The 25,536-nt window shown below is 44.0% G+C and overlaps 1 protein-coding gene across 5 annotated transcripts in view; it reads left to right on the forward strand.

The window, feature by feature from the left end:
• The window catches only part of SCARB1 (scavenger receptor class B member 1), a 105,233-nt gene that overhangs the window by 61,367 nt on the left and 18,330 nt on the right, over positions 1-25,536 (forward strand). For all 5 annotated transcript variants that reach the window (XM_021004332.2, XM_021004331.2, XM_021004333.2 and 2 more), the window contains exons 4-8: positions 4,494-4,697; positions 9,242-9,337; positions 10,573-10,688; positions 11,379-11,545; positions 16,523-16,641. In XM_021004332.2, the coding sequence (XP_020859991.1) occupies positions 4,494-4,697; positions 9,242-9,337; positions 10,573-10,688; positions 11,379-11,545; positions 16,523-16,641 (702 nt within the window). The remainder of the gene's footprint in view (positions 1-4,493; positions 4,698-9,241; positions 9,338-10,572; positions 10,689-11,378; positions 11,546-16,522; positions 16,642-25,536) is intronic.

Genomic DNA, 25,536 nt, shown 5'->3' on the forward strand with positions numbered 1-25,536 from the left:
GACCACAGAGTATGTGAGGAGGACTGATGTCCAGTAAGCCCCAGAAGGCAGGTGGCGGTCAGGTCCAGAAAGGTTTTAAATGCCAAGCAGAGGAGAAGTTTGGATTTGATCCTGGAGACCATAGGAGCCACTGAAGTTTCTTGAGCAAAGGGGTGACCTGTTTACTCCTACAGATTCCACTGACTCCCTGTAACCTTCAGTATCAAAATCTTCTGTTTGACTTTTAAGCTTCTTCATAATCTTGGCCCTCCCCCCTTTTACCTTTCCTGCCTTCTCAAACTTTACTCCTTCCCTTGTCTTCCTCGGTCCAGTGACACTGATGTTTTGACTACTAACAATGCACTTCATTTTCTGACTTCAGGCTTTTTTGCTGGCTCTCTCCTATTCCTGGAAAACACTCTCTCTCTCTCTCTCTCTCTCTCTCTCTCTCTCTCTCTCTCTCTCTCTCTCTCTCTCTCTCTCTCTCCCTCTCTCTCTCTCTCTCTCCCCCCCTCCTTCCTTCTCTCTCTTCCCCTCCTCTCTTTCTCTTTCTTTTTCTTTCTCTCTCCCTCCTCTCTCTTTCTCTCTCTCTCCCCTTCCTCTCTTTCCTTTTCTTTCTCTCTCTCTTCTCTCTCCCCCTCTCCTCTCTCCCTTTCTCCCTCTCTCCCTCTTCTCTCTTTTTCTTTCTCTGTCTTTCTTCTCTCTCTCTGTCTCTCTCCTCTCTCTCTTTCTGTCTCTGTCTCTCTTTCTCTCTCTCCCTCCTCTCTTTCTTTTTCTTTCTCTCTCTCTCCCTCCTCTCTCTCTTTCTCTCTCTCTCCCCCTCTTTTTCTTTCTCTCTCTCTCCTCTCTCCCCCTCCTCTCTCCCTTTCTCCCTCTCTCCCTCTTCTCTCTTTCTTCTCTCTCTTTCTTTGTCTCTCTCCTCTCTCTCTTTCTGTCTCTGTCTCTCTTTCTCTCTCTCCCTCCTCTCTTTCTTTTTCTTTCTCTCTCTCTCCCTCCTCTCTCTCTTTCTCTCTCTCTCCCCCTCTTTTTCTTTCTCTCTCTCTCTTCTCTCCCCTTCTCCTCTCTCCCTTTCTCCCTCTTCTCTCTCTTTTTCTTTCTCTGTCTCGCTTTCTTTGTCTCTCTCTTCTATCTCTCTTTCTGTCTTTGTCTCTCTTTCTCTCTCCCTCTCCTCTCTGTCTGTCTTTCTCTCTGTCTCTCCCCTTCCTCTCCTTCTGTCTTTCTATCTCTCCATTTCTCCTCTTCCTCTCTGTCTCTCTCTCTCTATCTTGTCTCTACCTCTTGGAAGTCTCAGCTAAAATCCCACCTTTCCCAGGCCTCTTTAATGCCTTCTCTCTCTTAATTATCTTGAGTTTATCCTCTATATACTTTGTTTGTCCAAAATTTTTTTCATGTTGTCTCTTCCATTAGACTGTGAGCCCCTTGAGGGCAGGGGCTGTCTTCTGCTTTTCTTTGAAGCTGCAGAGTTTTGCACAGGGCCTGGTCCGTAATTGAAATTTAATACAAGCTTATTGACTTGACTTGTTCATTGTGTGACCGTAGACAATTCACTTAACCTCTGTCTTCCTCAGTTTCTACATCTGTAAAATGGAGATAATAATAGCTACTATGTCACAGGGTTGTTCTGAAATGGGGAGAAGGGATGTGAACACAGCAGAAAATATGGCAGATTTGGAGAACCAGGAGACGTGGTTCAAATCCCACTTCTGATGTTAAGTAGCAATTCTGGGAGAGAGTAAATGAACTTACTCTTGATATCTTGAGGGAATGACTGCCTTCTCTGATGGGTCAGGAAATGGAGACCAAGTCAGACAGAAAAAGGACTGATGAGATGTCCTTGTATTTCATCTTGAAATTCCAGAAGGAATGGGGAAGAGAAGACTGGGGCAAACATCCCTGGTCATCGTTTGTGTTACTAGGAACAATGATGCTGTGCTTTTGTGTGGCCCTTTTGAGTCTTTCCAAGGGCATTTTCATTTCTTAATCTTTAAATTTTTAAAAAAATATTTAATTTTTTTCCAATTGCATGCAAAAACAATTTTTGACATTCAAAAAATTTTTTTGAGTATCAAATTCTATCCCTCCCCTCACTCATCCTTGAGAAGACAAGCCATTTGATATCAGTTCTGCATGTGCAATCATGTAAAACATACTCCCATATTAGTTGTGTTGTGAAAGAAAACACAAACCAAAAACCCCAAGAAGAATAAAGAGAGTGAAAAATAGTATGCCTCGCTCTGCATTCAGACCCCATCACTTCTCTCTCTGGAGGTGGATAGCTTTTCTCATCATTTCGGATTATTGTATCACCGAGAGTAGCTAAGTCATCTGCAGCTGATCGCCATAGACTGTTCCTGTTACTGTGTACAGTGTTCTGGTTCTGCTCGTTTCACTTTGCATCAGTTCATCTAAGTCTTCCCAGGTTTTCCTGAAAGCATCCTGCTTGTCATTTTTTTATACCACAATAGTATTCCATTACATTCATATACCACAACTTGCTCAGCCATTCCCCAATGGATGGGCACCCCCTCAGTTTCCAGTTCTTTGCCACAGCAAAAAGAGCTGCTATGAATATTTTTGTACACTTGGGTCCTTTTCCTTTTCGTTTTTTATCTCTTTGAGATAGAAACCTAGTAATTATATTGCTGGGTCAAAGGTTTTGTGCACAGTTTTATAGCCCTTTGGACATAGTTCCTAATTGCCCTTCAGAATGGTTGAATCAGTTCACAACTCCACCAATAGTGTATTAGTGACCCAGTTTTCCCACACCCCCTCCAGCATTTGTTGTTTTCCTTTTCTGTCATATTAGCCAATGTGGTAAGTGTGAGGGGGTATCTCAGAGTTGTTTTAATTTGCATTTCTCCAATAAATAGATTTAGAGCATTTTTTTATATGATTATAGTTTTAATTTCTTCATCTGAAAACTGCCTGTTCATATTCTTTGACCATGTATCAATTGGGGAATGACTTATATTCTTATAAATTTGACCCAATTCTTCACATATTTGAGAAATGTTAGCGTCTTAATCAGAATATCCTTAGGGTGCAGGATTCCACCACTTACCTAAGGAGGTAGGTAGTGGGGGGTGGGGAGGAGGTCAGCCACTATGCCCATTTGACAGAGTGGGAAGACTGAGGTAGACAGAGATTAAAGGGACTTTGCCAGGGTTGTACTGGTAAATGTTTTTTAACGACTGTCCCCACCCCCCAAATATACTGCATTTTAAACACTTTTTCCATCACTTTCTTAAGTGAAGATAATCAATAAAACAATAAATTAAGCATTTGCTGATTTCTGAGGTGTCAATTCTTACACTGGAAATTTAACAACTGAGCTAGCTGCAGCACCATCCTGGATTTAGCCCTTTCAGGTCCATCATCCGGAGGGCAGACAAGGAGTAATCCTAAGCATAGGTCTGAACCGGTCACCCCTTTGCTCAAGAAACTTCAGTGGCTCCTATGGTCTCCAGGATCAAATCCAAACTTCTCCTCTGCTTGGCATTTAAAACCTTTCTGGACCTGACCGCCACCTGCCTTCTGGGGCTTACTGGACATCAGTCCTCCTCACATACTCTGTGGTCCAGTCAGACTGACCTCTAACTGCTCCTCTTCCACAACCCTCCATCTCTAGCCCTGGTGCCTTGGTCCTCCCTTTTCCCTTTGCCTGGGTTCCCTCCTTCTTTGACCTCACCTCTCAGAATCCCTGGTTTCCTTTAGAACCTTAGACTGTAAACTCCTTGAGGGCAGAGACTTTGTTTTTGCCTTCCTGTTGTGATTAGCACAATGCCTGGCACACAGTAAATGCTTAATAAATGCCTGTTGACCTGGTTTGTTGACCTGAAAACTTGGCTCAGATGTAGGCTCTTGCACTTTCTGCTACCCCTCCCTGTCTTTCTGGTGGAGTCTTTCTTGACAGCTGGGAGGGGAGGATGGGAATTGAATATCAACCTGCATCTAAGGAAATGGACAGTCACTTCCTGTTCTGTGGTGTCAGTCAATAAACATTTACTAAAGGCCTACGGGTGTGCCAGGAACTGTGCCAAATGCTGGTAATACAAAGAAAGACAAAAGACCATCCCTGCCCTCAGGGAGCTTGCAGTCTAACGGTGGAGACGGCATACAAACCAGTCTTGGACGGTATAAAATGGAGGTAATCCTGAGGAGAGGCTTCAGAATTCAGGGGTGGGGAAAGGCTTCTTGCAGAAGAAGGTGAGTTTTTAGCTGGGACTTGAAAACATATTTGATAATAATAAAGGTCAGGGGCAGCTAGGTGGCACAGTGGACAGAGCACCGGCCCTGAAGTCAGGAGGACCTGAGTTCAAATCCAGCCTCAGACCAAACACTTGACACTAGCTGTGTGACCCTGGGCAGGTCACTTAACCCCAATTGGCTAAAAATAAAAAAAAAAATAATAAAGGTCAGGGTGTGGTGGGTGGTAAAAGATCCTTCTTTCCTCCCTAGTCTTGAACCCCAGATCTCCTGATGACATTGGTGTCTTCTCCCTTGCTCTGTTCTAGGCGTCCTCAGTGATGATGGAACAGAGACCCATGTCCATGAAACTGCTCATGAGCCTGTCATTCAGCATGTTCGGCCAGCGGGCCTTCATGAACCGCACGGTGGGGGAGATCTTGTGGGGTTATCGCGATCCCCTCATTGATCTGCTGAATAAATACTTCCCTAACATGTTGCCATTTAAAGATAAATTTGGCTTATTTTCAGAGGTGAGTCGGAATGTGTCAAAATACTACACACACACACACACACACACACACACACACACACACACACGGCTGGTTAGCTCACCCTTTGAAAAGGAGTTTTGTTTTTGTTTTTTTGTTTTTGCTTTTTGGTGAGGCAGTCAGTCGGGATTAAGTGACTTGCCCAGGGTCACACAGCTAATAAATGTCATATCTGAGGCCACATTTAAACTCAGGTTCCCCCTGACTTCAAGGCCAGAGCTTTATCCACTGCGCCACCTAGCGGCCTGTCCTTTGAAAGCAAATACCTTAAACCTGGTCAGTTGCTGCTCTTCTGTGTATAGAGCATAGCCATGAAAAACATTTTATCTATGTCTTTTTCTTTCCTGTCACACTCTTTCCCTCTTTTGCTGGCTCCCCACCCCATTTTAGTCCAGTGAGCCTTCCTTTATGATGAAGATTTAAAAAAAAGATCAGAAAAACTGGTGGCCTTGAGAGCCTACATGGAACGTTCTTCACTCATATTCCCCAATCTTCCTGACAGAAAGAGGGAGGCTTCTGCTGCTCTGCAGGCTTGCCAGGTGTAGCGTGAAATTGGCATGAACAATGATAAACAAATAAATGAACAAAATATTCTTTTCTAGATATGGTGTGAAATTAGCATGGATAAAATGAATGAATGAATGAAGCATTCCTTGCCAGGTATAGTGTGAAATTAACATGAAAAAGTAAACAAATAAATGAACACATAAATAAACAAAACATTCTTTGCTAGATATAGTGTGAAATTAGCATGAATAAAATAAATAAATGAATGAATTTCATTTATCGATAAATGATAAATAAACATAAATAAATTAAATAAACAAACAAAATGCTCTTTGCTAGATATAGTGTGAAATTAGCATGGATAAAATATATAAATGAATGAATGAATGAAAGAAACGTTCTTTGCTGGGTATAGTGTGAAATTAGCATGGATAAAATAAATAAATGAATGAATTTCATTTATCGATAAATGATAAATAAACATAAATAAAATAAATAAACAAAGAAAATGCTCTTTGCTAGATATGGTGTGAAATTAGCGTGGATAAAATGAATGAATGAATGAAGCATTCCTTGCCAGGTATAGTGTGAAATTAACATGAAAAAGTAAACAAATAAATGAACACATAAATAAACAAAACACTCTTTGCTAGATATAGTGTGAAATTAGCATGAATAAAATAAATAAATGAATGAATTTCATTTATCGATAAATGATAAATAAACATAAATAAATAAAATAAATAAACAAACAAAATGCTCTTTGCTAGATATGGTGTGAAATTAGCATGGATAAAATGAATGAATGAATGAAGCATTCCTTGCCAGGTATAGTGTGAAATTAACATGAAAAAGTAAACAAATAAATGAACACATAAATAAACAAAACATTCTTTGCTAGATATAGTGTGAAATTAGCATGAATAAAATAAATAAATGAATGAATTTCATTTATCGATAAATGATAAATAAACATAAATAAATTAAATAAACAAACAAAATGCTCTTTGCTAGATATAGTGTGAAATTAGCATGGATAAAATAAATGAATGAATGAATGAAATGTTCTTTGCCAGGTGAAAATAGTATGAACAATAATAAACAAATAAACAAAACACTCTTTGCTAGATATAGTGTGAAATTAGCATGGATAAATAAACAAATGAATAAACATGCAGATGAAACATTCTCTGCCAGGCCACCCACCATCCCGTGTGTATGCCCTAAACTTGAGAATTTGTAAACAGTGCCTGACGCTTAGCAGGTGCTTAATCGATGCTCACTGATTAATGGATTAAATTGTTGCTCAGAGTATCTGATGTGGATGGGAAGGCTCATTCATTCCAAACGTCCCCTCGACAGCTGGTGGCCTTCCATTGCCCTTTGGAATTAGACCCACAGACCTTTAGCAGTAGAAGGGGCCTCGTGTATTCTGGTGCCATCATTTGACTGAGGTTATACCAAGGCCTAGTGAGAAGAAGTTACTTGTTCAATGTCATCCAGAAAGTTAGCAGCAGAGGAATGGGGAAGGGCTGTTTCTGCTGTTCTAAGCCCCTTTTAATGTGACCCTAGGCTTTGTGGTGGGTGAGCATTTCAGAATCACAGAATTTGAGGGGACCGCAGTGGCCATTCAGTCCACTTTATACTGAAATTTAATATTTTATTTTTTCCCCAATTACATGTAAAAACAAGTTTTAACATTCGTTTTTTAGAATTTCTGATCACCAAATTCCCTCCCTCTCTCCCTCCCTTACCCCTTTCATTGAGAAGGTGAGCAATTTGATAGAGGTTATACATGTGCAAAACGTCTTTCCGTGTTGGTCATCCATCCTATACTCATAAAAAAAAAATCTCCATCCAGGGGGCAGCTAGGTGGCGCAGTAGATTGAGCACTGGCCCTGGAATCAGGAGGACCTGAGTTAAAATCTGGCCTCAGAGACATAATACTTACTAGCTGTGTGACCCTAGGCAAGTCACTTAACCCTGATTGCCTTGCCAAAAAAAAAAAATCCATCCAGTGATTATCTGTCCTCTGTGCTAGAATACTCCCTATCCCCCTCCATCCCAATGAGAGGGAACACATCATCTCTCAAGCTGGCCAATTCCCTTCAAGCTCTTCATTTTTACAGATAGGGAAACTGAGGCCCAGGGAAGCTAAGCGAGTTAGCCGAGATCACCAAAGTAGCTGAGTGTTAGAGATAGGATTTGAACCCAGGGGTTCTGACTCCAGAATGAAGACTCTGTTATATACATCTTAATGCTCTTTATGAGTTACTGTGACTGAAAAAAAATTCATTCGGCCCATCAGTGGACATTTATTAATTACCTATTATGTGGTAGGCACTGTGTGCTAAATAAACACTGGGGATACAAAGAAAGATAAAACAAAGTCCTTGCCCTCTAAGAGCTTACAGTCTAATATATATAAACAACTATGACAAATGTCAACTTGCTCATGGCTGGTGCTCAGATATCTGACATGGAGTCCGTCCACCATTAGGCAGGCCCTTCCTCGAGGCCTCTGTAGCTTGGGAGGACCTGCCCGAAGCTATACATGGTTGGCATCGTTTTGGAGAATCCCGGAGAAGTGAGCCTGTGAGTTCAGGGCTAGTGTACTGATCTAGGGTGAACAACCTCCTCTAAAAATTAGAGCTGTCTGACCTTGAGGAAGGAAAAAAGCCGTGGTAGGCTAAAACACTGGGCAGAACCAAGTGTGATGAGACAGCTAGGTGGTGCATTAGAGTACTGAGCCTAAAATCACGAAGACTCAAGTTCAAATCCAGCATCTGGTACTTCCCAGCTGTGTGACCCTGGGCAAAGCATTTAATCTCTGTCTTCCTCAGTTTCCTCAACTGTAAAATGGGGATAGTAACAACACCGCTTTCTCAGGATTGTTGTGAGGATCAAAATGGGATAATATTTGTAAAACACTTATAGCATAGTACCTGGAAGATAGCAGGTGCTATGTGTAGTTTTTCAGTTATATCCAACTCTTGGTGACCCTGTTAGGGATTTTCTTGCAGAGATATTGGAGTGGATTGCTATTTCTTTCTCCAGCTCATTGTACAGATGGAGAAACTGAGGCAAGCAGGGTTAAGTGACTTGCCCAGGACCACACAACTAGGAAGTGTCTGAGGCGAGATCAGGCCTGGCATTCTATCCACTGCACCACCTAGCAACCTATTTGACATGGATCCAAAAAAATCAGTGCCACAAGGACAAGACAGATGAGATATGGTTAGATAGTAGTTTATCTGCAAACGGTTGTGTGTGTATGGGGGGGGGGTGTTGGTAGACTTTATGCCCACTATTAGTCAACAGCTGGATATGACAGCTTAAAACAAGCTAATGTGGGGGCAGGTAGGTGGCGTAGCAGATAGAGCACCAGTCCTGGATTCAGGAGGACCTGAGTTCAAATCTGGCCTCAGATACATAATACTAGCTGTGTGACCCTGGGCAAATCACTTAACCCCACTGCCTAACCAAAAAGAAAAAAAAAGCTAATGTGATTTTAGGTTGCTTTAAGAGCCCTAGCATCCATGATGTTTTGGGAGTTGTTAGTATGGCAGCTAGTGGATAGAGTGCCAGGCCTGGAGTCAAGAAATCCTGAGATCAAATGTGGCCTCAAACACCTGCTAGCTGTGTGACCTTGGGCAAGTCACTTAACCCTGTTTGCCTCAGTTTCCTTCATCTGTCAAATGAGCTGGAGAAGGAAATGGCAGATCACTCCAGTGTCTTTGCAAAGAAAACCCCAAATGGGGTCACAAAGAGTCAGACGTGATTGAAATGACTGAACAAGAATATAAAGTAATTCTCATAACAAGGATGGAAATCTGATGGTATGCTTCCTGAAAGTGTCTAGGAGCACTCCCATCTTCAGTACCCTCCTCTCTGTCTCAGAATACACCGACTTTGTTCATACTCATATAAATAAAGGCTTGTTGAATTAAATTGAATGAGCCTACATGTTCACCGAGTTCCCCAGGAGACTTGACTTGTGTCTTTCCAATTATCTGTAGTTTAACAACTCCGATTCAGGATTGTTCACTGTGTTTACTGGTGTCAAAGACTTCAGCAAAATCCATCTGGTGGACAAGTGGAATGGTAAAAGCAAGGTAAGAAGCAGTATAATAATGGCTGATGTTAAATGTCACTTCTTTGTACATGATTTCAATTGATCCTTATAATTAATCAACAAATATTTTTTATTTTAATGTTTCGATGAATAATCATTTTCTCTTCCTCCCCTAAACCCAACCCAAACCAAAACTTTGTAATGAATATTCATCATTGAGCAAACTAAATTCCTCTATTGGCTATGTTCAAAAAATGTGTATCTCATTCTTTAGTTATTACCCCTTTGTGAAGAAGTGGGGAGCATCCTTCATCATCAGTCTTCTGGAATCATGAACGAGAATTGCATTGATCAGGATTGAAGTCGGTCAAGATTGTTCATTTTTACTGTATTGTTAATATAGCATAAATTGTTCTCCTGGTTCTGCTCATTGCTTTGCATCAGTTCATACAGGTCTTATTAGGTTTCTCCGAAACCATTCTTCATCATTTCCTATGGCACAGTAGAATGCCATTATATTCATATACCACAATTCAATAAACATTTAAACACCTTGGGAATTCCAAGGCAAAAAAAGGAAAAGTGTTTGCCCTCAAGGACCTTATATTCTAATAGGGGAGAAAACTTGCAAATATATAGGTATGTACATGGCATATTCAAATCAACTGTAAGATAACCTTGGGAGAAAAGGTTGATAGCTGAGGGGACCAGGGAAGACCTCATGTAGAAGGTGGAATTGGGGGCAACTTGAGAGAAGCCAAGATTTCCAAGAGATGAGGTAAGAAGGGAGAGTATTCTAGGCATGGTGGACAGCCAGTGGGGACAGGAGATGTGTCATGTATTAGAATGAAAGTAGTGTCCTCATGAGCAGATATTATTATCTCCACTTGACAGATGGGAAAGTGATAACTCGTAAAGGTTAAATGACTTGTCTGTGGATATACAGTTAATAAGTGTTTGAGGTGAGACTCACATCTTAAATGTTTATTTAATTGATTTGTAGACTAATCCAGCTAAGTTCACAATCTCATCTCCAGGAAGTTGCTCATGGGTGACCCAAGTTTTTAGGTCACTATAACTCAGGAAACTGTCTGCAGGACATGTGTTGGAAACCGTCATAAGCATCAGAAGAGAATTAATTCTCCTTTCCCTTTTTAATTTGTTATTGTTAACAAACTTACCATTAACAAGTTTGTTAGTGTTAACAAAGTAGATGTTGCTAACAAATTTGTTGATATGTTATTGTTAACAAATTTGTCGATTTGTTGTTATTAGTTAAACTTCTGGAATTCAGACCAGTGCAATATGATTAATGGGACATCTGGACAGATGTGGGCCCCTTTCATGACTCCAGAGTATAACCTTCAATTCTACAGCCCAGAGGCTTGCCGGTAATGACTCTTACTTATGACTCAGTTTGGGAGGGATATGCCAGGCCATTCCCAGAGTGGCAGGATCTACTCCCTCATCCCATCTGAGCTTGTATTAAGCAAAATCACAATGACAAAGCTGAAAAAGGGACTTTTGGAAACTAGCTATCCCAATTTCCTCATTTTATAGCAAGAGGAAACTAAGTCTTGAAGAAGGGGAAGTGACCTGCTCCCATGTCCTCTGTGTGTGTGTGTGTGTGTGTGTGTGTACAACCAGCCTTTGCCTTATTACCATGTCTTTAAAAAGTTGTATTGATACCTTCTGTTTCTACATTACAGTCATTTCTATAATTAGCCCTCCTCCCTCCCATATCTATTGGGGAGTGTGTTTTTTACCAATGAATTAAAAATAAAGGGGAGAAAAAGCAGTTTAGCCAACTACCAGCAATTGAATTTGCCAGGCTATGCAGTAACCCACACCCCTTCACCTGTGCAGTGAAGGGAGGGATTATCATAAGTCTGTCTGAAGAGTAAAGTCTGAAGTCAAATCAGGTTTATGGCAGAACCAAGATGAAGAGCCAAGTCTCCTCTTGGCCTCCCAGTCCAGCCCCACTTTTGGTTTCTTGGGGAGCTAATGGACGGACTGATATTTTTATTTTTCTGGTTGTTGATGGTATTTTCTTTAGCTCTTTTTCTCTTTTAACCCTCTAGGTCTCTGAGTTTTGAATATGAGAAGTCAGGAGACTTTGAAGGTATTCCTACTTATCGATTTGTGGCCCCAAACACCTTATTTGCCAACGGGTCTGTGTACCCACCAAATGAAGGTTTCTGTCCTTGCCTGAAGTCGGGAATCCAGAACATGAGCTCCTGTCAGTTAAGTAAGTAAGAGGCCCCCTGGGATCGGTTTGTCTTCAAGATCGCTGGTGATTCTGTCATCCTCGTGGTAGTAAGCATCTGGATACCTCTTTTTGTAAGCACATAATGTATGTCAGGCACACATAAGTGCCAGGAGTACAAAGAAATGCAGAAAAACCAAAACCAAACTATAGTCTTTGTCCTCAGGGGGGTTGGGGGAATAGGAAAAGCTGATCATTGGAAACATAATAAAAATAAATTCAATGATACAGAAGTTCCCGAATTAGAATTGAGGCACTCAGTAATTGGTGACCTTCCCTCTCTTTTCCCCATATGTCTTCCTTGCCAGCATGATGAGATCCCAGGGGTGGGCCATGTTGCTACAAGGCTGGCAGAATTCCCTTTGGAATAAATACTCTGCTGGTTTGGGTGAGCCCCAAGGTTTCAAAGTCACCTTCACCCACACTGATCTCACCCTTCTCCTTCAGTGATCAGTGCAAAGAAGGGTGTGGATCAACTAGAGGAGGGCCAGCAGAGCAGTCGAGAGAAGGTTGGCCTTGGAGTCAGGAAGACCTGAGTTCCAATCCTGCCTCTGTTATTAGCTCTTCTCCCTCTTCATCTTCCTTTCTGTCCTCCACCCCCCTCCTCCCTGAAAAAAATCGCTCAGCGTCAGTTTCCTCTTCTATAAATGAAGGGGTCAGGCCAAATGGCCTTAGATGTTTCATCCCTGGGGTAGCTAGGTGGCGCAGTGCATAGAGCATTGGTTCTGGAGTCCAGAAGACCTGAGTTCAAATCCAACCTCAGATACTTGATACGTGTTAGCTGTGTGACCCTGGGCAAGTCACTTAACCCCAACTGCCTCGCCAAAAAGAAAAAAAAAGAAAAGAAGTTTTCTCCTGTGGACCATCTCCATATTGAAGATTCTGTGTCTTCCAATTAAGCATTTCCATTGTTTTTTATTTCACATAGCTGTGTCTCCCCTATTACTAGCTAGATCATAATTATAGCCAGCATTTCTGTAGCACATCAGAGTTTGCGAAGCAAGCCCTCCCAGCCAAGGAAGAGCTCAGCTGAGGTCTGGCCAAGCTGCAAGGTATTTGGTGGTCCCTATTTTAACTAATTCTTTTTGAGGCATCTAGGTGGTGCAGTGGATAGAGATAATATACATTATCTCATCTTATCCGCCTAATAATCCTGGGAGGTAGGTGCTGTTCTTATCCCCATTTTACAGGTGAGGAGACTGAGGCAAACAGAGTGTTAAATAATAACTATAATAATAGCAACTAACATTTATATAGTGCTTATTCTGGGCCAGGCACTGTGCTAAGTGGTTTACAATTATTATCTTATTTGGTTCTCATAGCAAAAAATGAAGGTGGGTGTTCTCATTATCCCCGTTTTATAGATGAGGAAAGTGAGGCAAGCAGAGGTGTCACACAGGGTCACACAGCTAGGAAGTGTCAGAGGTAGGATTTGAACTTGGGTCTTCCTGACTCCAAGCACAGTGCCACCACTTCTTACTTGATTCTTCCCAGTGTTTTAGCTTACTAAGATCTTTTTTGCTTTCAAGTTTTAGAGTAGATTGTTAGCCCTAGTCAGTTTCTTCATGGCTGCAATGCCACAAATGGGCACCCTGTGAATTCTTTACCCTTGGGCAAAGCCCCTATTGCTGGGCCCTAGTTACAACTCCTTCCAGACTCCTGTGAACATCTACATCTGCTCCGGAGCAGCTGGCTTCCACTCTGGCCTGGCAGGTGAATCGTACTGCCGATCAATGTCTTCCGGCAGTGGCTGGTCTCTGGTGAAACAGAAGAGAATTTTCTGTAAGGTTTCTCTTGCAGAGGCCACAAGACTGTAACTAGCCATTTTTTTTTCTTGAATGGCAAACAGCACAGAAATTAGTCCAGGGTGCAGATAGCATGGCACGAGCCCTCAGACGCTGCTGGGGAGGCTGCTGTGGGAGCCAGGGAGGAGCCCAGCTGGGGTTTGGCCAGTAGCAAGATATTTGGTAGTTTCCAGGTTAACTCGATCTTTTCGGGGCAGCCTGATGGCTCAGTGCACAGCGTGCTGGACCTAGAGTCAGGAAGACCAGAATCAGAATCTGCCCTCAGACTGTTGCCGAGCTGTGTGATCCTGGGCAAGTCACTTAACCTCTGTTTGCTTCAGTTTTCCAGTCTATAAAATGGGAGTAATGATAGCATCTCCCGCCTGGGATTTAATGTGCTTTGCAAACCTTAAAGCTATGTAATTGCTGGCTATTGTTGCTAACTAGGTGTTGAATTGGACTGTTTCTAGACAGCAGAAGGACTGGGAGTGTTGCTGGGGGCGCTCTGTAAATGGAGACACCCAGGACAGAGCCTTAGTCACCTCACCCCATGCTAGTTATGGCTCTGAGAGTACGCCCCAACATGCTTACACCTGTTCGTAAGGACTTAGAACTTGAAAGGGCCTCAGAGGTCAAGTGGTTCTCAAACTTTTTGGTCTCAGGCCTGTTTACACTCTTAAAAATTATTAAGGTTCTCCCTCCCCTTCCCCACCCCGAAGAGCTTCTGTTTATGTGGTTAGAGCTATTTATATTTACAATATGAGAAATTTAAAAGGCTTAGACTTATTATGAAAGTAATGTTGATCTCATGGAACACCCCCCACCCCGAAAGAATCTTGGGGACTCCCAGGAGTGTGCAGACCACACTTTGCTACATTTTAGTCCAAATCTCTCAATTTTCAGATGAGGAAACTGTACTTCGGAGAGAGAAAGAGAGGAGGGAGGGAGGGAGAGAGAGAGAGGGGGAGAGAGGAAAGAGAGAGAGAGAGAGAGAGAGATGTAGAGAGAGACAGAGAGACAGAGTGAGTGGGGAGAGAGAGAGAGAGAGAGAGAGAGACAAAGACAGAGAAAGACAGAGAGAGAAGGAGAGACAGAGACACAGAGAAAGACAAAGAGAGAACGGGGAGAGAGAGAGACAGACAGAGACACAGACAGAGAGAGACAGAGACAGGGAGAGATGAGACAGACAGAGAGAGAGCAGGGAGAGAGACACACACAGATAGAGAGAGACAGAGGAGAGACAGAGAGACAAAGCCAGAGGAAGAAGAGACAGAGAGAGAGAGGTGAGGGAGAGAGGGAGAGATGAGACAGAGACACAGACACAGAGACAGAGACAAAGAGAGAGCAGGGAGAGAGACACACACACAGACAGAGAGACAAAGAGAGAGACAGAGACAGACAGAGGAGAGACAGAGAGACAAAGAGAGGGAGAGAGAGACAGAGACAGAGAGAGAGACAGAGACAGAGGAGAGGGATGCCCAAGGTCACACAGGCAGCAGGTGCCAGGGCAGCAGCTGTAAGAGGGTTACTTCTAGAGTTTCCCCTTCAAGGTCTCAAGAATGTTGTGGCACCAGGGAGAAACTCTCAAAGAAAAACTGCCCCTTCAGAGCTCTCAGGAGCGTGCCCTGGTGCTGTTGCCCAGACCTGATTTTTGCTCAGCTAGCACGTCCTAATCTCCTATCAGGAGACATAATTTTGACGGTGGGGGAATTGCCGGTGTAAAAGGCCTATAAAGCTGTAAATCAATTAAGAGTTATTGGCCTAGTGTCTCTTATGATCCACGCCGGACATAAAATCTTGGAGGCAGCTCACACATGTCAAACAGGCGGTACTAGGTACGGGATCGATGGGCTGCTCCAACTCTGTGAGGAGGCTGGGTTTGTGCACGCCCGTGGGAGTCCTATAAAGACATAAATTAATTAACACTTATCAACTAAGTCCATCTCTTGCACTTCTTCCTGGAAAATCCCACAGAGCCATATGCAGAATTGTGTATCCCTGCCACCATGGGGGCCAGCCTGCTAGGCTGGTAATGATCCCAGCAAGAAAAACCCACTGGCAAATTGATGGGGGGTACATTTTTCCTTTCTGCTTAAAATTGAAATGCAGTAGGCATTTCTTTGTTGGGCAGCTAGGCGGCTCTGGGCCTGGAGTCAGGAAGACCTGAGTTCAAATGTGGCCTCAGACACTTACTAGCTGTGTGACCCTGAGCAAGTCACTTAACCCTGTTTATCTCAATTTACTCATCTGTAAAATGGGCTAGAGAAGCAAATGGCAAACCACTGCAGTATATCTGCCAAGAAAACCTCAAGTGGGATCATGAAGAATCAGACACAACTAAAAACAATTAAATAAACAGGATCTTTTTAAAACGTAGGGGTCTGGGTTTTGATCAGGAACATCTGCAGTATTTATTTGGGCCCGGTGGGAAAAGATTCAAGATGAGTATGGCCCCAAAGTCTTCTGTTTATGAAGCTCCTGATCTTTGTGAGACGGAGATGGTGTCTGTCTACCCTCCCTACGTCCTGGGTCATAGCTGAAGCCACTTTAACGTAGTGATTATTTATTAGACAATGGATGGAATGATGGACTTGGAGTCAGAAAGGTCTGAATTCAGATCCTGCCTCCCACCCAGGGCAAGTCATCTGTCAGCCTCAGTTTCCTCAGCTGTAAAATGGGGATGAGAAAAGTCCTGAAGTGTTCTGTAAACATTAGCTATTGTCATCATGATTTCACCCAGGGCTCTAATTATTGATGATTGATTGACTCTATCATTTCATAGATTAAGAAACAAGCCCATAGAGGGAAGGTGACTTACCCAAGGTCACATAGGTAGGATTAAAAAAAGATCCCCGTATGTGTAGGTATATGTGTTACTCGACTGAAAACTGAGTCTGGGCAAATGTCCCCCTGTTGGCTGTCTTGCTGATGGCTGGGGTCCGCCTCGGTCACAGCCCGCCCTCGATGATTGACTGAAAGGGAGGCTTTTGCCTGCTTCTCACCTCCCGGAGAATGGAGGTTCCATTTCACAGGTTCCTCCACCGAGGCCTGGAAAGCTTGCTTTGATCCATCCGCTTCACCTGGGCAGCAAGTGGGCATGACTGTGGGGCTGACCTCCTTCATGGTCCGGTGATGGCCTTGGAAGGGTTTACCTTCTCCTCCTTGTCTCTCCCAGGTGCCCCGCTCTTCCTTTCGCACCCGCATTTCTACAACGCAGATCCGGAACTGGTCGAGTCTGTGATCGGGCTCCATCCCAACAAGGAAGAACACTCCCTGTTCCTTGAGGTGCACCCGGTAAGTCAGCACGAAGGGGTCCTGGGCTGCGTTGTGTTGGGGAGGGCATTGCCAGCCTGCTAGGGGCTTCCTTATTGGAGGCAGCTGGGTGGTGCGGTAGATAAGAGTTCCAGACCTGGAAGCAGGAAGACCTGAGTTCGAATATGGCCTCAGAGAAGTGGTGTGTCCCTCACTTAACCCTGTTTGATTCAGTTTCCTTATCTGTAAAAATGAGCTGGAGGGGCAGCTAGGTGGACATAACACTTATTAGCTGTGTGACCCTGGGCAAGTCACTTAACCCCGTTGCCTAACCAAAAAAAAAAAACTCCAAAAACCCAAACTGGAAAAAGATATGGCAAATCACCCCAGTATCTTTGCCAAGAAAATATCAAATAGGGGCAGCTGGGTGGTGCGGTGGATAAAGCTCTGGTCTTGGAGTCAGGAGGACCTGAGTTCAAATCCAGCCTCAGACACTTGACACTTACTAGTTCTGTGACCCTGGGCAAGTCACTTAACCCCAATTGCCTCACCAGAAACAAACAAAAATTAAAAAAAAAATAGAGTCAGAAAATGACAATCATAAAAAAAAATCAAAAACCAGCCACCATCAAATCTGGCCTCAGACATTTACTAGCTGTGTGACCCTGGGCAAGTCACTTAATGCTGTTTGTCTCAGTTTCCTTATCTGTCAAATGAGCTGGAAAAAGAAATGGGAAAACCACTCCAATATCTTTGCCAAGAAAACCCAAAACGGGGTCACGAAGAGTCAGACATGACTGAACAGCCAAACACCACCAACAAATTATTTCTCTCCCTCTTATTTAATCTCTTCTTCACTAGCTCCTTCCGCGTTGCCTACAACTATGCCCAGATCAATCCTATTTGAAAAAGAAAACGAGACCCCTTCCCTTGACTCTGCCATGGGCCGCTCTCTTCTGCCTTCCTGCTCAGACTCTGGAAGGATCTTCCCAAGCTCGGAGTGTACCCCTGTCTGCCTCCCACTTGCTTCTCAGTCCCTGGGGGGCCGGCTTCGGGCCCTCCCACTCAGTGAGACTCCACGGTCTCGTGGCTGTGTCGGCGGCTCATTGCAGAGGCCCTCGCTCGCTTCCCTTCCTTCTTGACTCTTTTCCTGGCTTTGGACACCCCAGCCGGCTGGCTCTTCCCCCCCCCTGCCCCCAAGGCTTTTTGTGACTTTGTTTTCCTGAATCTTTTGAGCAGCCTCTCTTAGCTTCCTTTTCAGATCATCACCCATGTCCCTCGGCAATGGGTGATGGGTCCTGCTGCCTCTTCTCTTCCCCTGTTATAGCAGAGGGTCAGAGAGTCCATGAGCTTTTAAAAAAAATTTTGATAACTGTATTTCAGTTATCATTGGTTTTCTTTATAATCCTGTGCATTTTATTTTATACATTTAAAAGGATTATGCTGAGAAGGGCTTTACATCCCTGCTGCCAAGGGGCCCCTGGACACAGAAAAGGTTAAAAACTGCTGGTCCCAGTGATCTCATGGGTTCCCATGGTTTGAATGATCACTTCTATGGATAGGACTCCCAAAGCTACCTCTTTAGCCGTCTTCACCCTCTTCAACTACAATCCCACATCACCAATGCCTGCTGAAAATCTCCCCTGGATGCCCCACAGACCTCTCATACTCATCATCAAATGAGATTTTTATATATAGATATATATAATATATGTGTGTGTATACATATGTATATATAAGTGTGTATGTGTATATGCATACAAATGTATAAAGTATGTATACATACATATATGTGTATAAGTGTGTATATGTGTGTGTATATGCATACATGTGTGTATATGTGTATCTGTGTAGGTATGTGTGTAGGTATACATATGAATATATGTATAAGTGTGTATGTGTATGCACACACATACACATGTATATATGTGTATACGCGTGTATGTATATGCATGCTTACATGCATATATGTGTATATGCATACAAGTGTGTATATATGTATAAGTGTATAGACGTGTACATGCACACACGTGTATATGCGCATCAGTGTTTACATATATTATGCATACATATGTACATATATGTATAAGTATGCATGTGCAGTATGTGCATAAGCATGCATGCATACATGCATGTGTATGTGCAGACATGCATACAAAGCATGTAGTATATGTATGTGCAGACATGCTTGTGTGCACACCTGTGTGAGCATAAATGCACTGCAAGACACACGTGTATATGTGCACGGCACTGCACATGCACACACATGTTTAAGCATGTATGCACACACGCAAAGCATGTATAACAGGTATGTACACGCATGCATGTGTGTATGTGCACATATATGTATGTGTATATGTGTATATACATACACAGTGCCTGGCACATAGTAGGTGCTTACTAAATGCTCACTGAGTGACTGGTGTCAGAGATGCTTAAGTGCTTGTCAGACAGTGACGCTGCGTGGCTGGTCCAGACTCCACGGCGTACGCATTCAAACAGCTTTGCTGGAGAATTGCCTCTATAAAAGGGCTATAAAGCTGTACACTAATTAATGGCTATTGACGTGCCTGTCTCCTAGGCGGCCACTTAAGCAGAGGCAGAACACTGGCCCACACATTTCATGCCAAGCCTGTTCAGAGGATGGGCCTGGGGCATTTTGCCAATGAGCTAGGCTATGAAGGGTATGGGAGCTTTGCCCCTTCTGTTCTGTGTGGACGTGGCCCTGGGCCCCAGAGGACATGGGTGGAGGAGCTGGGTCTTTGGAGTACCTGACTGCTTTTTAGGGGGGGCAAGGGGAGTGAAGTGACTTGTCCAGGGTCACACAGCTAGTAGTTGATGTTTTCAGGGCACAGATACTGGAGGGATTTGCCATTTCCTTCTCCAGCTCATTTGACAGATGAGGAAACTGAGGCAAACAGGCTTAAGCGACTTGCCTAGGGTCACCCAGCTAGTGTCCGAGTCCACATTTGAATTTAGGTCTTCCTGACTCCAGGCCAAGTGAGGAGGGCAGTGGATTCCAGGCATCGGAATGTGGAGGTGGGAGTGTCCTGCACAATAAGCAGTAATTAGGTCAGTAGGGTTGGACTCTGTGCTCACAGAAAGGTGGGAAGGGGTCAGGTTATGAAAACCTCAGAACTCCAAGCACAAGACTTTATTTCTGATGCCAAAGGTCAGAGAGGGCCCCTGGTGCGTGGAAGGTCAGGCCTGTCCCCCTGGCAGCTTCCAGGGGAGGGGCTGGCGGCACGGAGATCGCCCCGAGGAGCAGTCGCTTAAGCGCCAGGGTGGCGGCTGGGTGAGGGGATGCCTTGGCCGTGTGGGTGGAGCGGAGGGAGGAGGTGAGGATGCTGTCACTGGAAGCTGCAGACCTGGGCCACTGGGAGGATGGTGGTACCCCCGCGGTGGCGACCCTACAGGTGCAGGTCTGCGGCTGGTCCACGTGGAGAGTTCAGGGGCTGGTCCAGACTCCATGCCAGCTGCCGGTCAGTGTGTGTTAGAGGCCGGATCTTTCTGGCTCCACATTGGCTCTCTCTCTCCACTACACTGTGGCTCTTGAGGGGAGGCTTAAAGGATTTTGAAACGTAGTCCTTGTCAATTTTGGCAGCTAGGCACTGCAGTGGGTGGAGCATGACACCGGGGAATCAGTAAGACTTGAGTTCAAATCCAGCCTCAGACATTCACTAGCTTTGTGACTCTGCTCAAGTAATAGTGGTAATGATGATGATGGTGATGATAATAAACATGAGCTTTTATATCGTGCCTGACTTGTGCCAATCATGGTGCCAAGTGCTTTACAGATATCTCCTTTGCTCCTCTAACAGCTGTCTGCCTCAGTTTTCTCAACTATAAAATGGGGCTAATAATGACACCTACCTCCCAGGGTTGTTGTAGGGATCAAATGAGATAATAATTGTAAAACACTTTGCAAGCCTTAAAGTGCTATGAAAATCCTCCCCTTCCTCCTCTTTCATCACAAGGCCAGCTAAATTTTTCTCTATGTGAATATCCTTCCTCTTTCCTTCCTTCCTCCTTCCTTCCTTCCTTCCTTCCTTCCTTCCTTCCTTCCTCCTTCCTTCTCTTTCCTTCCTTCCTTCCTCTTCCTTCCTTCCTTCCTTCCTTCCTTCCTTTCCTTCCTTCCTTCCTTCTTCCTTCCTTCCTTCCTTCCTTCCTTCCTTCCCTTCCTCCTCCCTCCCTCCCTCCTTCCTCCCTCCCTCCCCCCTCCTCCTCCCTCCCTCCCTCCTTCCTTCCTTCCTTCCTTCCTCCTTCCTTCCTTCCTTCCTTCCTTCCTTCCTTCCTTCCTTCCTTCTTCCTTCCTTCCTTCCTTCCTTCCTTCCTTCCTCCTTCCTTCTCTCCTTCCTTCTTCCTCCCTTCTCTTCTTCCTTCCTTCCTTCCTTCTTCCTTCCTTCCTTCCTTCCTTCCTTCCTTCCTTCCTTCCTTCCTTCCTTCCTTCCTTCCTCCCTTCTCTTCTTCCTTCCTTCCTTCCTCCCTTCCTCCTTCTCTTTCCTTCCTTCCTTCCTTCCTTCCTTCCTTCCTTCCTTCCTTCCTTCCTTCCTTCCTTCCTTCCTTCCTTCCTTCCTTCCTTCCTTTTTCCTTCCTTCCTCCCTTCCTTCCTTCCTCCCTTCTCTTCTTCCTTCCTTCCTTCCTTCCTTCCTTCCTTCCTTCCTTCCTTCCTTCCTTCCTTCCTTCCTTCCTTCCTTCCTTCCTTCCTTCCTTCCTTCCTGCCTTCCTTCCTGCCTTCCTTCCTGCCTCCTCCCCGCCCCTCCCCTGCCCCAGACACACACTTTAGGCTAGGAGTTTTTCATCTGGAGTCCACGAACCTGTTTTTATTTGCTTTCCTTTATAATCCTATGTGTTTCATGCATTTAGAAACATGATTCTGAGAAGCAGTTGACTTCCCCAGACACTGTGCAAGGTGGGCCAGGACACAGACAAGGTTAATTAAGAACCCCTGCTCTAGGAGAATTCCAAGAGTGTTGGAGACCAGAGGGGCAGAGTGCCAGATGGTGGTTTGATGGAAGCTCTAGGTGGTGGCATTTAGAGAGAGGGAGCCTGCTGCCTCTCTCTGTGTCTCTCTCTGTCTCTGTCTGTCCTCAGTCTGTCTCTCTCTCTTTCTCTCTCTCTCTCCCCTTTCTCTCCTGTTTGTTTCTCCTCTTTCTCTTTCTTTCTCTCTCTGTCTCTCTCAGTCTCTCTCTCTCTGTCTCTCTCCTCTCTCTGTCTTTCTCCTCTCTCTCTCTGTCTCTCTCCTCTCTCTGTCTCTCTGTCTTTCTCCTCTCTCTGTCTCTATCTTTCTGTGTCTCTCTGCCTCTCTCTATCTCTCTCGGCTGTCTACTTCTAGATCTTTGGGGAGAAGGCTCTAGGAAGGAGATTCACCATCTGGTATTTGTCTTCATACAATCATAGATTGAGATCTGGTAGGAATCATAGAAATATAGATTCAGAGCAGAAAGGGACTTTAGAGATAGGTGGGTGATGTGGTGGTTAGAGCCCTGAACTAGGAATCAGGAAGACCTTAGTGCAAGAATTGCCTCAGACATGAGATGTGTGACCTCAAGTTTCTTTACCTTTTTGCCTCAGTTTCCTCATCTGTAAAATGAGAATAATTGCAGCCCCTCTCAGGGTTGTTGTGAAGATCACATGAAATAACATGTAAAATACTATACTGTTATTATTTTTCAGTCATTTCAGCCATGTGTGACTCTCTGTGACTCCATTTGGAGTTTTCTTGGCAAAGAGACTGGAGCGGTTTGCCATTTCCTTCTCTAGCTCATTTTACAGGTGAAGAAATTGAGGCAAACAGAGTAAAGTGACTTGCCCAGAGTCACACAGCTAGTAAATATCTGAGGCCACATTTGAACTCAGGTCTTCCTGACTCCAGTCCTGGTTCTCTATCCATTGCCCACCTAACTGCTACCTATATGCTACATAAATGTTAAGTTATTGTTATTATCATCAAGGTGTGGCTTTGAGAGACGTAGTTTTTGGATAATTTAATTGTTTTACTAATAATGCCAGCATTTTAATAAAATGATGGTCATTTGTCTGTCTCTCTAAAGATCCCCATGGCAGCGGGCTTACGGTTTATATGCCCTTTGAAGAGTAAGTGTTCCCTATGGTGGGAATGAGCTTTCATTGGCTAACAATTAATGAGAATAAATATTACAATAGGGGCTGAGAATGACATCATGTTACACTTTGACCAAGAGACCATCTTTATATCCAGCCTTGGGCAGTTTAGACCAAAGGGTCTCTTTCCACCCCAGCTTGATTGAATGGAATTGACCTTAGGCAGGGTTGGGGAGCCTGCGGCCTTGAGGCCACATGTGGCCTTCTAGGTCCTAAGGTGCTGCTTTTTGAAGGAGTCCAAGTTTTACAGAAGGAATCCTTTTATTTGTTCTGTAAACTTTGGATTTAGTCAAAAGGCCTCACTTGAGGATCTAGAGGGTCACATGTGGCCTCCAGGCTGCAGGTTCCCTACCCCTGGACTAGAGATTCCTTGTAAGGTTGGATGGGGACGGGTAAAGGATAAGGTTAGCTCAACCTTCAGAGACTGAGATCTTGAAATGAGGATAGAGAAAAGGGGGAAATCTGAATCTCCCCAAATCATTGATTATTAATAATAATTTCTCTCAAAAGTCAGCCATCTTATTTTACGTAGAAGAGGGGTGTGGAGCTAATGTGCTCAGGGTGGGATTTGAACCCAGGTTCAAAGTAAAATGGCGTATTGCAGGAGGCAGGGTCTGGGGATGAGCAGATCTCAGGAGTTCAGAGAGAGATCTTCGTCATGGTTCCTGAAATCAGAAGACCTTTGGGAAGCCACCTTGGCCCCACATGAAGCCTTTGGCCCTTCATATCAGCCCACATTAGTTATGAGGGAGATTGGGGTAGATATTGGTTATTGGGCAAGTCTCTGGCTGTTACTCCTTATCTGGACTTAATGAATGTATCTGATGGGAGAGGCCTTGCCTGATAAGAGATAATCTTATAATAACTGAAAAATTGACCCAAGGACATAATATCTCTGTGGAGTTTAAATATAAACTTTCTTGGGACAAGCTGCAACCTTGGATTATGATATTTCTTCTCTTCCTCCATGTGTTTTGGGGATGGAGGCAAGTGTGTGCAGCTGGGTACACCATCCACGTTTTTGCCCATTCCATGTCCATCTTTTCTCATCTTTTTCCGTAACAGTCAAGTATCCTCTGCCCTACCACATTTGCTGTGCCTGATCCAGAGCAGCCTGAGGCATCTCAAGAGATCTGAATAGTACTGAAAACAATTCTAGATCAGGATTTCTTTCCTTGTTTGTGTTCTAGACCCACTGGGTCACAGTCTGGTGAAGCCTATGGACCAAACTTTCTCAGAACCATATTTTAAATACATAAACTAAACTACGTAGGGTCACAAATAGAGTGAGATATAGCTTTCAAAATTTTTTTTTTTAAATCATGGACCCGAGGTTAAGACCATTGAGTATAGGAGCAACTGAAATATTTAGAAGGATGGGGGCCCATGCATATCATGATCACATATGTTTGTGCTGTGCTTTGTGGTGAAGAAATTGTAGCTATGTCCTGTAGCCCATTAGATCCTTCCCACAATCCTCTGAATCTGGTACTATCATCATTGAAGCAGCCAAACATTTCTAGATGCTATATGCCAGGCATCTGGGTGGCTCAGAGTCTGGACTCAGGAAGACCTGAGTTCAAATGTGGCCTCAGATACTTATTAGCTGTGTGACTCTGGGCAGGTCACTTAATCTTGTTTGCCTCAGTTTCTTCATCTGTAAAATGAACTGGAAAGGGAATGAGAAACCACTCCAGTATCTCTGCCAAGAAAACCCCAAATGGCCTCACAGAGAGTTGGACACGACTGACCAGACAACCTGCCATGCACAGTGCTCAGCATTCCCTGGGATACACAGAAAGGCAGAAACAGCCCTTATCCTCCAGAAACCTGTGTTTGAACCTGGGAGATCATTCCCACTTTATAGATGAGGGAAACTGAGGCCCTCAGTCACAGACCTAATAACTTTCAGAAGCAAAACTGACATGCAGTGAATAGAGGCGGGCTGGATCTGAAGTCAGTAAGACCTGAGTTCAAATCCCACCTTAGACACTTACAAACTGTGTAACCCTGGGCTGGTTGTTTGCCTCAGTTTTCTCACCTGTAAAGTGGGGATAAAAATAGATCACTTCACCTCTGTTTGCTTCAGTTTTCTCACCTGTGAGACAGGGGTAATAATAGCAAGTCACTTCATCTCTATTTGCCTCAGTTTCCTCATCTGTAAGAGGGGGCTAATAATAGCCCCTATCTCTCAGGGCTGTTGTGAGGTTCAAATGATTGCTCATATTGATTTTTTTTTTTGGTTAGGCAATGGGGTTAAGTGACTTGCCCAGGGTCACACAGCTAGTAAGTGTTATGTTTCTGAGGCCGCATTTGAACTCAGGTCCTGAATCCAGGGTCGGTGCTCTATCCACTGTGCCACCTAGCTGCCCCAGATTGCTCATATTTGAAAAGTGCTTTGCAAACCTTAAAGTGCCACAGAAAAGCCAGCAATGATGAGGATGCTGCAGTAATTCTTGGCCGACTCCAAATCCATCTTCTTTTCTTCTTTTTATGCTGCCCCCTCAAGTCATGGATAATAATAAGAGCCAGTATTTACGGTTTAAAGCCCAGTAAGGTTTGCAAATCACTTTATGTTGACTTTTCTAATGTGGGCCTCACAAAACTCCTTTCCCAGTAGGTGGTTCTGTTATCCCCATTTTATAGATGAGGCTGAGAGAGGTTATGTAAATTGCCCAGTGTTACACAGCTAGTATGTTTCTTTCCTCTCCTCCCCTCCCCTCCCCTCGGCAATTGGGGTTAAGTGACAAATCTAGTAAGTGTTATTTGTCTGAGGCTGGATTTGAACTCAGATCCTCCTTACTTCAGGGTTGG

This window comes from Phascolarctos cinereus, unplaced genomic scaffold (assembly GCF_003287225.1).
Source record: "Phascolarctos cinereus isolate Bilbo 61053 unplaced genomic scaffold, phaCin_HiC Scaffold_4;HRSCAF=312, whole genome shotgun sequence".
NCBI lineage: Eukaryota > Metazoa > Chordata > Mammalia > Diprotodontia > Phascolarctidae > Phascolarctos > Phascolarctos cinereus.